We start from the raw sequence: 15,382 nt of genomic DNA on the forward strand, positions 1-15,382 counted from the left end.
TAGGGACGGCTAGTGCAGATAGCCCTTGTGTAGCTTTTCGCGAAATTCAAACCAGGAATTGATCAAAGTTTCCAATCTTGAAGATGGTGTTTAGTACCTAATTTTTCCATTAGTACATCAACAGTTATAAAGAAACACAAAGCACCTTGCATGCTGTAGTGAGAAGCACTGTTTTGATAGCGACTTGAGCAAATTGAAACTCTTGTTACTGGATCTAATAAATTCCATTGTTGTAAACAAGAGACAAGAAGTTCCCCATGTTACCTTGATATAGATAAGTCCTGAATCAAATTATTTAGCTCGTCTTCTGTGCTCAGATGAGGTGGTTTATGTTAAGGTGTTTCAGAAATAGAATTACTAGATTAAAATGATGTAGATGATTCATTGTCTTCTTTGCAGGATAACTCTTCTCTTTCTCAATAAGCTGGTGGATGTGGCTCTAGAAGACCATTCCTATGAGGTACTGGTTTCATTGTAGATGGAATATCTGGATGTTTAATGTGTTGGTTAGTTTCGCCTGAATATCCGGAAACATTTGTAACGAAAAAATAACAGCCATTTAGATGATACTTGGGTTCACACCATATCATGGGAACTGTAAATGGTATACTTACTATCTTCTTGTTCAGTCATTGTCAAGCCAGACTTGTAAACCGTACAACACATGTTTGGCACTCTGTGTTTTTCTTCGCATTCAATTTTACACCAAAAGTAGTGGTAGTAATCTACCTTTAGCTTGTGTGGGATACTCCGCTAGTACAGCGGTAAGTCTACGGATTTACAACGCTAAAATCAGGGGTTCGATTTCTATCGGTGGACTCAGAAGATAGCCAGATGCGGCTTTGTTATAAAAAAACACACATCTTGTGTGTGATATTTTTTCTTCATGCAACTGTAATATATTCTCAAATAAATTTGCAGGAACTGTTTGCATGAATATTTTACTTTGGACTTTGTTCATTAGTTAAGCTCACTAGAGGCAAACAGCATCTCAAGTAATTTTTTTTTAAATATATAAAATAATTTACGGTTACAGAACTAGAGTTTAAAAGATTAAAAATAAAGTTTTGCAGAATTTGATTAGATCCAGTTACAATCTAAGGATGATCGTCGGACTTTGTTTTGAATGTGCACAGAGCGAGGCGAAGTGATCAAATGAATAAGTGAGAGGCAACTAAGGGAGAGGCATCTGACTCTGTCACTTTCATGCTCAGTCGAGGTATTTTCCGAATGTTTTAACAAACCGATCACTTGAAGGTTTCGTGACTCGGAGGTGGAGCAGGTGAGCGTTGGAATGAAGCAAATGCAATTTGCTACAATTATTTTCAGAACAAACAGCATATATGAACAACGTATTTGGAAATTTTCACCCATATAATACAACCCCTGTTTGAATTTATTTAAAATATATGCCTTTTACCCAATAAACTCTCCAAGCACAATGCTGATGAAATATTGAGATATTACAATAACTGGAAATCTAGAGGTGATTGGGCAATTTCTGAAAACGTTTTGGAAATCAACACCAACAAATTACCCCGAATCACTTAAGTTTTCTCCAGTGGCATTTGTTTTTGTCCAGTGTTAGCTATATTATTTAGTAGATTCACTTTCAGTCCTGATTTGTGTAAATTTGTGCAGAATGACAACCATGTTTACTATTATGTCATTATGTTAGATGCTAACACAAGGCGAGAGTTTGGTTACCGTTATTTGTGATACGTATTAGAATGTAAAATAAAGAGAGATACAGACCTGTAGGAATATTGTTAAAGGGAGCATTAAGTTCATGAGGTTTTCTGAAATTGCAAAAGCTATCCTCATCACTAATTCACACCTGTAGTTTATTTCATATTGATGTTGTTGTATTGATTCAAGGACTCTAAAGCCAAAACCGTGTTTACTGTGATCAAGAAACAAGTGTCGTGCCAGTTACTATCGTCTTCTCTTTGAAATCTATACATATACAGTCGCCTGATATACAAGTTATATGACAGTTGTCATGGTAACTGGCGCCGAGTAATCTTTTTATGTCTTGGCGGGCGCCTTCTCCAGCAAAGCTTACTTGTACGTCCTGACTCTTAGGCACGGGCAAATTTCAATACTGTAAAATTTTATATATACGGTATACAGCACTTATAATAAAACATAGAACCGATAGATAAAGATACAATTATGTTGAATAGTTTTGGTTCTCTAACTCTTCCCAATGTATATGTTGTTAAGTTGTGATTGAAGCGAAATGGTACGTTTATGAAAAAGAATATTATGAACAAAATGTAGGTTCTCAAAAAAACAAACGAAATGAACCTCCAGTTATAACTGAAACGTACCGAATAATTATATAAAAGTGAAACAAAATAATGAAGATGATAATATAAGTGTTCACAAGAAACGATAATTATTGAATTGGTGTCCTTCTAGATTTCTTTATATGTACGCTAAGATCAAGGAGAGATCTAATAGCAGTATTTGTTAATTATTTTCTGAAAACAGGGAAATACTAAGAAACTAATGTTAAATTTGCATTGTTAACTTACTATATGGATTTAAGACTAACGAAAGATCTTCCAGGCTGACTTAACCTTGATGCTAAACATGCATTATTAACTTACTATATGGATTTAAGACTAACGAAAGATCTTCCAGGCTGACTTCACCTCAAGAGCATCCAAATGACGAATCAAGTTATTCTGATTATTAATTGTTTGTTTTATAGCATTTCATGTTCCTAGGTAGATACATTAATTAACAGGTTGATTTTTGGTTCTTATATTGTCCCCCTACAGTAAGTTTACCGACTTATAACTATAAATTTTGGGGTTCAATTCCTCACGATGGACACAATCGATAGTCCAATTTGGATATGTTTTTTAAAAAAAGTTCTTATCTTACTTCGATCAGAAGTTACTTGTTATAAGGCCCATTAGAGGTATGTCTACGGACTTACAGCGCTATAAACTGTTTTCGATACCTATGGTGGGCAGAGTACAGACAGGTCCTTGTGTAGCTTTATGTTTAACATCAAACAAACTTATGATAAGACGTTATAATAAAGCTAATTGTGTTAAAACTTAAATAAAACAAATACAAATTAATTGTAATAAAGCGATTTTCGCTAATGATATAAGAAACAAGACACAGAGTCTAAAGTAAGTTGTGTATTTGGATATACGTATGTCACCTGACATTATGGTGACTACTCTGTGAGGCGATGTTGGGTTACACATATGTAATCTAGAAAATTACTTCATTAAGATAGATTAAGACGTAGTATTAAAACTTGATAAGGAGGAACCCGATCTTAAGAAAATAAAAGTTTTGAGACAGCTTGACTGTTTAGTGAAAAACCAAAAAACTTTATTATAAATGCACAGCGTTTCGACAAGAGGATCACCAAATCTTATCGCAGCGTTTCGACAAGAGGATCACCAAATCTTATCGCAGCGTTTCGACAAGAGGATCAACAAATCTTATCGCAGCGTTTCGACAAGAGGATCAACAAATCTTATCGAAACTTTGTATATTTATAATAAAACTTGTATTTTGTTTCTTTTTCATTATCCAGTCAAGCTCTCTTAAAATTTTATCACGATATAGTAATATTGTGAGAATTTGACACTATGATAGTCGCATTTACACTGTTTAGAATGCACTTCATGCCACTTTAAATTCCACGATTTACTCTCAATCAAACAAATCTAAAGAACTGAGGTGTTTCGTTTATTTATGTAATAATTTATATGCGGTGGCCTACTATTCTAAATGCAGTTGAAGACTCGTAGTCACACGAACTTATATGTTCCTTTTAACCTACTTATCTGGGAACACCTGTGATCTAAAAAAAATAAATGAAATGACAGAGTCCTGCCATAAATAAAAGCTCACAGGAGGAATAGTCCTTGGAGATTCGTTATGTTCACACAAAATGCAGCACTAAGTCTTTTGCTATCTAAATCTTAGATTCAGCCACTACGTAAGCCACTGAATCATGTCAAGTATGAATGTACGAATGATAATAGATAGATGGAAATAGACAGACAGATAGAAATGTACTTCAACCGGTACTTACTATACCTTTATGTGAGGTGTATTAAATAATAATAATAAGATTACGATAAAAAATATCCTGCTCTGCTACTTTATCAGAAGCCCACAACAGACTGTTAATCTGAGGGTTCGTGGTTCGTGTCACGTCGCTACAAAATCGCACACAGTGACGGTCAAATCTCACTGGTAGAGTAATCCAAGAGTTGATATTTGTTGTTGTGGGCCCGGAATGGCCAGGTAGTTTAGGCACTCGACTCGTAATCTGAGGATCGCGGGTTCGAATCCCTGTCATACCAAACATGCTCGTCCTTTCAGCTGTAGGGACGTTATAATGTGACGGTCAATCCCATGATTCGTTTGTTAAAGAGTAGCCCAATAGTTGACTGTAAATGGTAATGACTAGCTGCTTTCCCTCGAGTCTTGCATTGCTAAATTAGGGACGGCTAACGCAGATAGCCCTCGTGTAGCTTTGTGATAAAATTCAAAACAAACAAACCTTCACTCTAGTCTATCAGTTCAATATTAGGGACGACTAGTGCACATAACCTTTGTGTAGCTTTTCACATATGTACGTAAAAACACGAGGCTCGATTGTCTGATGTTAGGTCAACCTGAATGGGGCCTTGGTAATATGATGTCATGATGTATGAATTTGTTAATATCAACTCTTTGAGTAAGTTCGTACTTTTGTTTTAGTCTTTTATTTGGGTCGGTCGTGAACTAGTGATTAGCGTGCCTGGTTGTGGGTCTAGAAGTCCAAGGGTCAAGCACAGCTATCTGTAACTTTGAACTGTTAACCAGATGAAGGATAACGAATGAGTAACACCCGCAGCTGTAGTGCTCCCAGAATTAAAGCTGAGGATAGTGTTCAACGGTATATCGCAGTTACAAATAGTCTGATAAAGCAAGTACCAAACTCTTTCTTTCAGAAAAACTGGAAATCAGGCGTCTGTATATTTATGTTTTAGTACGTACAAAAACATAATCGTATATTATCGCAGTGCTGACGGTTCCAATCATTAATTATATTTTCGTATTTATTTCAGGCACTAAATTTATCCGCAAGAACTACCAGTTGCTGGTGGGCAAAATATTTAAATCCTCACAATTCTGTCAGAATGTATACAAGCAACACTAACCTTGGTGAGCTTAGCACTTTTCATGCAGCCACTCAAATATATTTTACAATCATAGAACAATTGAGTGGTAGGCCTTTCGTAGCAGGTTTTTTTTTTTTTTTGTATCTCAGATAATCATGATGTTGAAAGTCAAGGTAACTGATTGTTAATGTCGCACATAATATTTATCTTTACACATTTTATATTATCTATTGCTCCAAAAGAGTAGCGCCATCTATTATCACTAGTAAGTGCTCCGAAATGTGAACCAAAAGTCCATCTATATTTCAAATTTCATTTTATATTATAACCTTTGTTTTGTAGGCCAAGCTTTACAACATTGAAATATACAGTTTTACAAGTACTATACATGAGGTAAATGCTGCTCAAGTTCAACCTTAATTATTTCGTTACACAATATATTTCAGCTATATGTTCATAGAAGTCATGAAAATTTCGGGACTTTTGACAAAATTTCAAAGCTATCAAGTATTTAATCGAAAGGTTGCGACTATTTCCCTCCCTATTATATATATATATACTGACTTTTAGAAAACACAACCACCTTCCCTTATCTGGAGTAACGACGTGAAGTAGTTAGCCGACCTCAAAACTACAGAACTTATTATTACATTACTACTAAAGAATATGCCTTACTAAGCTGAATTTTTAATTACATGAGGTTAGAAAAATTGAAATAATTTGCAACATATTTTGAGCGTTTTTCAGGATGTTAATAATGTAAATGGTTTGCGACTTATTTTAATTTTTAAGGATATCTTGTTTTGTTTGTTTGTTTTGAATTTCGCGCAAAGCTACACGAGGGGTACCTGCGCTAGCCGTCCCTAATTTAGCAGTATGAGACTAGAGGGAAGGCAGCTAGTCATCGCCACCAACCGCCAACTCTTGGGTTACTCTTTTACCAACGAATATTGGGATTAAACGTCACATTATAACACCCCCACGGCTGAAAGAGCGAGCATGTTTGGTGCAAACGGGATTCGAACCCGCGAAGCATATCTTGTACCGACATCTGAACGCACACACACACATGTATATATAAGTTTTGTCACGATAGAACGTGGTCCTGAGAGAAATTCATATGACTTATATTTTGTTGTGAATAAAAATCATATACTTTGGATTTAAGATAGTACGATAATAACAGCTCTTGATCAAAGTAAGCCACATGTTTGTAGCATTTTTGTATTTGCATCTAATAGCTACTTGCTACTGTCCATAATTTTGAATTTCTGGTCAGAGGGAAGGCAGTTAATAGACAGTACCATAAAACCCACCATCCACGCTAAGAGATTGATTGTATTTTTCACATCGCACTCATGGTTTAAAGTACCGAGAATATTTGATGGTATCGCACAAATTCGAACTCGGATCGCCAGCTTCGAAATCCACATTTTGCATTTGACCTAACCTCTATTAACAACTTTTGTGTACGTGTGTGACCTAAAGGTAAAGTAAGTAGAACAATGTTAAATATTTGTAATAAAAGTAAAATTCATTGCATACGGTAAAACGACATGCATTATTTGTACTACTTTTTATTTATAAGTGTTTCAATTTACGTGAAAATTACAAATTTTTCTTTAATGGTATCATACAATAAATAATCTTTAACCTGATTAAAAATATGCAAACTTCAGAAAGAGAATGTTAATAAGTATATAACACAAATGCAGGTTATATAGAGATATCACTGATAGAGTGGAACGTAACGAGTAAGATTAGGTTTCTAAACAAAACCTTGTAGAAAGAGAATAAAATATTAAAAATGTCCCTTTATCTGCTAGTGTTCAACCATATCTCAAACCAGGAGGGTGGTTTGAGATGTCATTAACCTGTCTAGCTTGGTTGTTAAGTTTTATGTTCTTCTGTTTCCACAAGTCTGCCAAGCAGTTAATTCTTTGCAAGATCAATGATATATCTGACGAAGGTGACGCTGTAAGATATGTTTCTACCCTGCCAGGTCTGAAGAGTGAATATGCAGTACTCTCCAACTAAAAAAAAAACAATATATATATATGTATGTATACATACTGTAGGCTATATCGATTCGAAGTACCATTCCTAGTGTTAGATAATTAATCATGCATTGATTTTTTTCGTGTTTTCTTGTAACATTGTCAGCCCCTGGGCACTAATCAAAACTCTAGGCTTGCTAAACAAGTACCGGAATTCGCTACCGTGAATCCATCTTGGCCTGTCATGTTTTCTTTATAACCTGTCTCGTTTTTATCCCCTTCATGACAGGAGTTTTAACTTATTTGTCACCACATTTCGTACTAGTGTAATCTAATTGTAAAATGCCATTTTTTTTTAATGATTTGTAATTGACTATTATAAAAGGAAATAGAGAGGAAAACTGAAATGTTTGTATAACTGTTAGATTACACTATGTAACAAAATTTTTACTTTTTCTTGTTCCTGGGCAGAAAGTGTTGTTTCCCAATTGCTTATGCCTAAAGTAAATGGAAAAGACCTATTTTTCTCTTCAAACGTTGCTTTTCTGACTTGGGTAATGAAATTTTCAAATTTACCCATTTTCCAAAATATTCCAGGTAGATTCAGTGCTGTGTAGCTGATAGAGAATTATCTCGAACATACAAAAAGTTTCTAGTATGTTGTAGAACTTACGAGAATTTTCAATAACCTTTTAGAATTTACTAGAACTTTCCACAGTAATATATATACAAAGGCTCATCACTCACCACTTCAGTTTAGTTCTAGCTGCCTAAGTGAACACATAGACCTATCTGATTTTATCAGAGATGTCATGAAGAAGCTGCAAGCATTCTCCAGATGTATTCTGTTATGTATGTGGCCAATTTATCAAGACATTAGCAAAAAAGTACTCTGTGACAGCATCTGCTAAAATGTGTGAAACCTACAATGCATATTTTGGCATGTCTGTCAAGGATCAAGACAAACCCTGGGTACCTCATTTTACCTGTGAGCACTGCAAAAAAACTCTAGAAGGTAAGACGGACAATTTTTGCTTTCTTAAATAGTAAGATTTTATATTATACAAATTTTAGACCTTTTAAATTTTAAATATCTTTTAATTTATTATTTTTTAAATTTCCAATAGTATAGAAAAAATATCACATATAAAATATTTTTCATGAACCTCTTACACATTAGGTGTGGGTGAAATAAATTTATTCTTCATAATAACAATTTTATTTTGCTCTTTTGCAAGATGGTACAGAGGGGAATAGAAAACCATGAAGTTCGCTATTCCAAAAATTTGGCGCGAACCCACCGACCACTCAAGCAGTTGCTAATACTGCATGGTGGACCCTTCTAAACGTCGGGCTGGCAAGAATCCATCTGCTATCATGTATCCGGACCTTCTGTCATCCATCGCTCCAGTGCCACAATGCCCTGAGCTCTCTGTACACACTCCATCAGAGAAAAAGCAGCCATCCTTAGAAGATAGCAAAAAATCAGAAGAGGAAGTAGGCATTGAAGATCCAGATTACAATTTTAGAGGTGCATCTAGTGAGAAAAACCCATACTACCCCAACCAAAGAGACCTCAATGACTTGATCAGAGATCTTGGTCTAACAAAGTGCAATGCTGAGCTTTTGACATCTAGGCTCAAGAAGTGGGATTTATTAGATGAAAGTGTGCAAGTCGCAAATCAGAGGAAGCGTCACCGACATTTTTCAAGCTTCTTCACTCGTCAAGATGGGCTCTGTTTCTGCCATAATGTAACCAGTCTGTGCGAGGCAGTTGGAATTGCTTGTAACCCTAATGAGTTGACAGCTCATCCAAAAGCCTCAAAGCTGCGCTGCTCCATTACGGGAATAAGTATCCATATCTTCCCCTGGCTCATTCGGTGCACCTCAAAGAGCAAGGCGAGCGCTTCCACCAAGATATATTGAACTTTGGACACTGCTGCCAAGGAGCGTATAATGAAAACATTATGGGAGACTATATCTGGGGGCTGATACGTGAAAGTGATTTACATTACGGTCGCAAGTATCAAAAAACTACTCACTTCTTAACATTTTTGTATAACTTTTGTATAAATACATGTAAATCTTAATTCATATGTTTTATTCAGACTTTATGTAAATGAAAATGTGCAAATTTGCCTGTTTTTACATAGAAAATAGGCTAATTTCTAGGTAAAGTTTGAAGGGAATAATGACCATTTTCTGTACTTTTACAACATAAGCAATTAAGAAAGAACACATACTATCGAGGAACAAAATTTGTGTTGCATACTGTTATACAACTTACATTCATTAAACACGAGATGTAGTTTATTTGTTTTGCCTTGTCATTTGTACTTATGAAATAATTGAATGCATAACTTTACGTGTTGTCCACAATATTCTACAAGGTGTCTGTGACGTATTTGTAAACTGTCTTATACGGTGAAGAGTTCCTTAGCATTTATTTGACATAGTGATGTAAAAAAGTCTCATTCTTAAAGGAGTAATAATAAATAAATGAAGAAATCTTCCTAGGAGTACATTCAGTACAATTAATTGAGTTAATTAATCGTATAAAATACTTTCTAAAGAGGTTCAAGTTGTATTTGAGTGTTGGTGTTTATTAATATATTTTTCATAAAAAAATCACTTTACTCCTTGGGAAGGCCATATGAAAAGAATAAAAATGAATTATGTCCATAATACATTTAGTTGTGTATTACTAAATGTGTATTGAAATATGGGGGCCTTAACTTTTTAATAGAAATTTGTGGTAATGCTATATTTGAATATATAAGTGACTAAACTGTAAGTCTGTAGACTTATAACGCTAACATTTGGATTTTGATACCGTTTTATAGCCTTCTGCTTAACAACAAACATATAATTTATCTTGCTCTACACGGTGATCCGAAAATAAGAAGGCTTTGAAGCGTCTTCTATTAATATAGAAACCACAGCCGCAATATTCTAAGAGTCTCTGTTACTTTCGGGCAGCCTTGTGGTTTAATCTATACAGCTCTTATTTTGTTAATTTTTTAATGATGTGTTTGCATTTTATGCAACCTACAATTAGGCGTAATAATATAAGTTTACTAATTTGCTTGTATATTTATATACATTTAATTATATTTCGCTTAAAACTCTGAATGCAAATATAATAAGAGAAGATCCTCAGTAGCCGCGACACTTCAGATTCTTTTGGGCAGGATTAAAATGAATTAGTCTACGAGACTTTTCTTTTCTTTTCTTTTTTATTAGGTACAATTTTGTGAGCTGGCAAATCCAAGCGTGGGCACGCGTGTACCCCATTTATTATTTTAGGCAAGATTAGAGTAGATTAATCTGCAAGACCTTGAGCGTGGTAAAGTACATTAGTCGAAAGAGTTTGACCTCCTGAGTGCAAAACTGTAATTAGATCTCGAATCGAACAAGAGATGACGGGGCTATAAGTTTGAACTTGAAAAAACACACCAACAAAAACAAACTCTGAGCCACTTAATATAACGCTGTGCCACGGCTAAAAACAAATTATCCATATCTATTGTTATTGTGTTAATAAAGTGAGTGAATAGTGATATCGAAAATAATGAAAACTGATTTTACGTACACATTAAAATATCTAGGTCCTTTATTCAAGGTATAAAAAAGAACCAATCTTCTGGTATGTATATATAGTATAAAAAGGGAACCAATCTTCTGGTATGTATCTATGTTATAGAAAAGGGAACCAATCTTCTGGGATGTATCTATGTTATAGAAAAGGGAACCAATCTTCTGGGATGTATCTATGTTATAGAAAAGGGAACCAATCCTCTAGTGATTAGAGCGTTGAGCACATAAAGAATATTCTGGCATGTATTTATAGTATAAAAAGGGACCCAATCTTCTGGTATGTATTTGGTATATATAATAAAGGGAATCAGTATTCTGGTATACATTTACAATACTGAGCGGACAGTCAAACTGATATCCTGGTATGTGTGTGTAGGTATACTCACACACACATACATATATAATATTGGGCACTCAAAGGAAGCTAATTTTCTGGGACGGGCATGAACTATTTGCATTAGAACAATCAATAACAGAAATTTTCATAACATTGCGTGACTGCATTAAAAATACTTCGTGCTGCAGATATAAAGGATACAAATAAAACTTTATATCTTTTGCCTCTATTTTTGTTATTGTTTTACTTCAATATATTAAATTTACAAATTGAGGTTTTAATTTCTACTCGGTGAGTCGATTTTGCTTCGATTATTTATAATCGATCGAAGATCTAATCCAACTTTTTAATTCTGAAAGAGACGATGGCAATCGAAACTTCAAGTTGCAGTATTGAGCTGATTTTATTGATTGTCGACCGATAAAATATACAACTAATTCATTTTTGTAAATCATAATTTATGGTTTGCACACCTTGTAGAACAGTCAATTCTATGAGAGACAAAAGATTTAAGTGATAAGTCACAAGGTAAATTAAAACGTGCAACCACGAAACGACGAGTAAATATATAGCGTCCAAAAATGCGAAGATCCGAGCCAAGAAAAGAGATAATTTGTAACCCCGCTTGTTTTCACGCATATGATTTCCAAACACTTCCAACTTCTGTACGTACTGTTTGATTGTTAGCAACACGTTTTTGTTGTCTTTTTTACCACAATCCTCTAGGAGCGTGCCCAAACGAGAAAATGTAAGGCATACACATACCTGACTGACCTCCAAGGCATAAAGTGGAAGGCAGCATGTACTAGTAGTTGCTTTTCAGTGTGAGAATTTATGTCCTAACTCGATAACTAATCCAATGGACGTGAGCCCACATTAGCAGTTTCTTTTTTATCTTCTAACACGTGTTTTCTAGTCATAATTTTAACCTGAAGAAGAAGGGAAAAGGAAACAGCAATCCCTCTTCCGAAAAAGAACACATATGTTAAAACTAAAGTTTAATGGAACACATTAAATATTTATTATATACGATTAAACTTTGTTGTTGTTTTTTTAAACATGTATGTTATTTGAACTTTTGATAAATGTCATTATAACCCCAATTCAAAGTATATTACAACATTTGAAACTAACTGTATCTCAGACTGTTGCGTTTTAGTTCTCTTGTTTTTTTTCGTTTTGTCCTGTTTCTGGTTAGTTTTGAGAAACACTGGATGTAAAATATAGTTTTTATGCTAATGTTAAGTATGGGTTTTTGTTTCAAACACTAAATGATTATTAATATAACCAGCATGTTATAAATATCCACTATTACACTGCACAACAATTCTTTGAAAAGTTTTTGCTGATTGTGACAGATACCTGGTGGGTATGCACAAATATAATTTTGGTTTTGCTTCATCACGTTGGAACTTTGAGAAATAGACAGTTAACTATTTACCGGCAATAACGTATTTAATAGCGTTTATGTTTTTAATACGCTATTAAGCTCAACATAATTAAAAGTGTTTTGCTCCTGATTTTCGTTTGTATTCAATGTCCGGTGCATCACGTTGCAGTGTCCAACAGCAGTCAGCAAGCATTGACGGATTCCAGTTGCCCTGATATAGTTTTTCCATTGTAGCAATGTCCTGGTGAAACCAAGTTTTCGATGAAACGATACGTGATGGGCAAATTTGGATGTGATCTTCGTGATCAGCAGCCAAAAACCTATAAGGAACACCCAACAGTGTTCCAGAAGCAAAAACTTTGTTGTGCAGTGTTACCTACAAATTTCATTAGTAAGTTTAAAAGAAATGACGATGTTTAACTTAGTAAACTTATTACTGAAGTTTGTAATTAGCTTTCACTACTGAATGAGAGTAGGTCGCTACGGAAGTTTCTAATCCTTGATTATATTGTGTTTAGTATGCTATAATCTTTGGCTGCTAAGAATTTTTTTACAACTCTCTGGGGGAAAAAAGAGATTGGCTTAATCGAAAATAACCTCTTTCATAATTAGAGAGAGAAAAAATTCTCCATAATAAAATGTTCCTAACGTATATTATTAAAATTACGGTAAATACGTGCACATTAAATTTCTGATAGTACTCAAGGAGCCACGTGATATAAGCAGGAAAGAATATGGAAGAAATGTTTACTTCTTAGAATTAACGATAGCGTCGACTCCATTGTTGTTGTTTTTTAAATAGCTTTCCTTGGACTATAATCAATGTACCAAATTACTTTTATGAGTAATTGACTTTGTTAGTGACTTATAAGCCGAACAGAATATATTTTTGCTTGCTTTTTGCAAAACCACATTGAACTATCTGCCGTGTCCACGCGGTGAATCGAGCCACGGGTTTTAGGGTTGTAAGTTTGTAAACTTACATCAGTCCCACCAGAAGGGGCCCGGTATGGCCAAGCGTGTTAAGGCGTCCGACTCGTAATCTGAAGGTCGCGGATTCGCATCCCAATCGCGCCAAACGTGCTCGCCCTTTCAGCCGTGGGGCGTTATAATGTGACGATTAATCCAATCCCACTATTCGTTGGTAAAAGAGTAGCCCAAGAGTTGGCGGTGGGTGGTGATGACTAGCTGCCTTCCTTCTATTCTCACACTGCTAGATTAGGGACGGCTAGCACAGTTAGCCTTCGAGTAGCTTTGTGTGAAATTCAAAAACAAACAAACCCACCAGAAGAAAAAAAAAGCGCCACATATGCTTTAGTTAATCATAAAAGTACTATAAATGCTGCAGTTAAACGCACTAATTACTGACGGTGCCTTCCGTATATTTTACAAAAAAAAAAAAGGTGAGTGAATTTAGCCAGTTTTTTTACTCTGAGTACCATTGTTTAAATTCTGATATTAAAGAAGGTGAAATTCCGTTTTGCAATCTATTTTGTAGTAGCATCTTGGATTTCACGTGATACAACGGAGGTCGTATAATACCTCAAAATAAATTCAGATATTAACTGCTTTTGTATATTAATCATTTGCACACATTACCATAAGTAATTTAGAACTTCGACAAAAAACTATGAGTTATGTTGCGTTTATGTGTACATTCAAAGCAGTGATAATAATTCATTCTCTTTATTGTTCAACTTTCAAGTGAAAAATTACAGAATTTTACGAAAATAAAAAAATGTCTCAATCACAAACTGTGACATTTAATGATTTTGAAACACAATAGTTTTGTAACGTACTACCATATCTGAGATATTTGTATGTCAGTAATATAACATTAGTTAAAATTACTGTTATTTGTATAATTGTATTTCTAGCAAATAAGCGTTCTACAGTTCATTATGAACGTCATCATCTATGTGACAGAATTATTATTGTTTTTTAGATGATATTTGAAGATACAGGATTCCAGAAAAAAACGAAAATGAAACAATCCCTTCCCTATCCGTACATGCCCGCTACCTGGGAATCAGCCTTAGCCTACCTCCACACTGAACCCACGTGTGCTTCCTCGCCCGTGTTATCTTCCTTCAGTTCCTGGCCAGCATCTACACAACCAAAAGTATTACTACAACTACCTCCAAACATGTCATACTGCATAGAAAGGTGTGTGTGTGTGTTTTCGTTTACTATGTTAATGCTTTAATTGTACCAACTATCGTTCAGTCTTGTTGTTTGTCTTATTGGAAAGTTGTACAATGAGCTATCTGTGCTCTGTTCTTTGCGGAGAATCGAATTCTGGATTTCAGCATGGCAAGTCTATGAACTTACTGCTAACCTATCAAGCGTCCGTCAGGTTAAGCACTAATTTTAAAACATTTGTTTATAACTCAATGTTTGGTTGCTGTTTTAAATTATTTCGAGAAATGATGTTTTATTTGAGTTAAAATAACACGGATTATGTTAATTGTACAATTTGTTAAGAACAGTGTTTTTTTAAACAAAGCTACACATATAATACAACGTTACTCAAATGGTTCAAATCACTTAACAATTTAGTGTCATAAATTGTGTAAGGAATACTTCGTTATATTCAGATCCTATCATAACGGCCCGATATGGCCAAGTGGTTAAGGCACTCGACTCGTAGTCCAAGGGTCGCGGGTTCGAATTCAAGTCACACCCATCATGCTTGCCCCTTCAGCCGTGTGGGCGTTAAATGTGACGGTCAATCCCACTATTCGTTGGTAAAAGAGTAACCCAAGAATTGGCGGTGGGTGGTGATGACTAGCTACCTTCCTTCTATTCTCACACTGCTAAATTAGGGACGGCTAGCCCAGATAGCCCTCGAGTAGCTTTGCGCGAAATTCAAAAACAAAGAAACAGATCATAATGGCTTTTGTTTTATTAT

General features: G+C 34.9%; 1 protein-coding gene across 2 annotated transcripts in view; it reads left to right on the forward strand.

Annotated features, from left to right (window-relative positions):
- Window positions 1-15,382, forward strand: part of LOC143252495 (uncharacterized) — an 83,959-nt gene that overhangs the window by 36,048 nt on the left and 32,529 nt on the right. For both annotated transcript variants that reach the window (XM_076504732.1, XM_076504722.1), the window contains exon 2: window positions 14,417-14,637. In XM_076504732.1, the coding sequence (XP_076360847.1) occupies window positions 14,417-14,637 (221 nt within the window). The remainder of the gene's footprint in view (window positions 1-14,416; window positions 14,638-15,382) is intronic.

This window comes from Tachypleus tridentatus, chromosome 1 (genome assembly GCF_004210375.1).
Source record: "Tachypleus tridentatus isolate NWPU-2018 chromosome 1, ASM421037v1, whole genome shotgun sequence".
In the NCBI taxonomy this organism is placed as follows: Eukaryota; Metazoa; Arthropoda; class Merostomata; order Xiphosura; family Limulidae; genus Tachypleus; species Tachypleus tridentatus.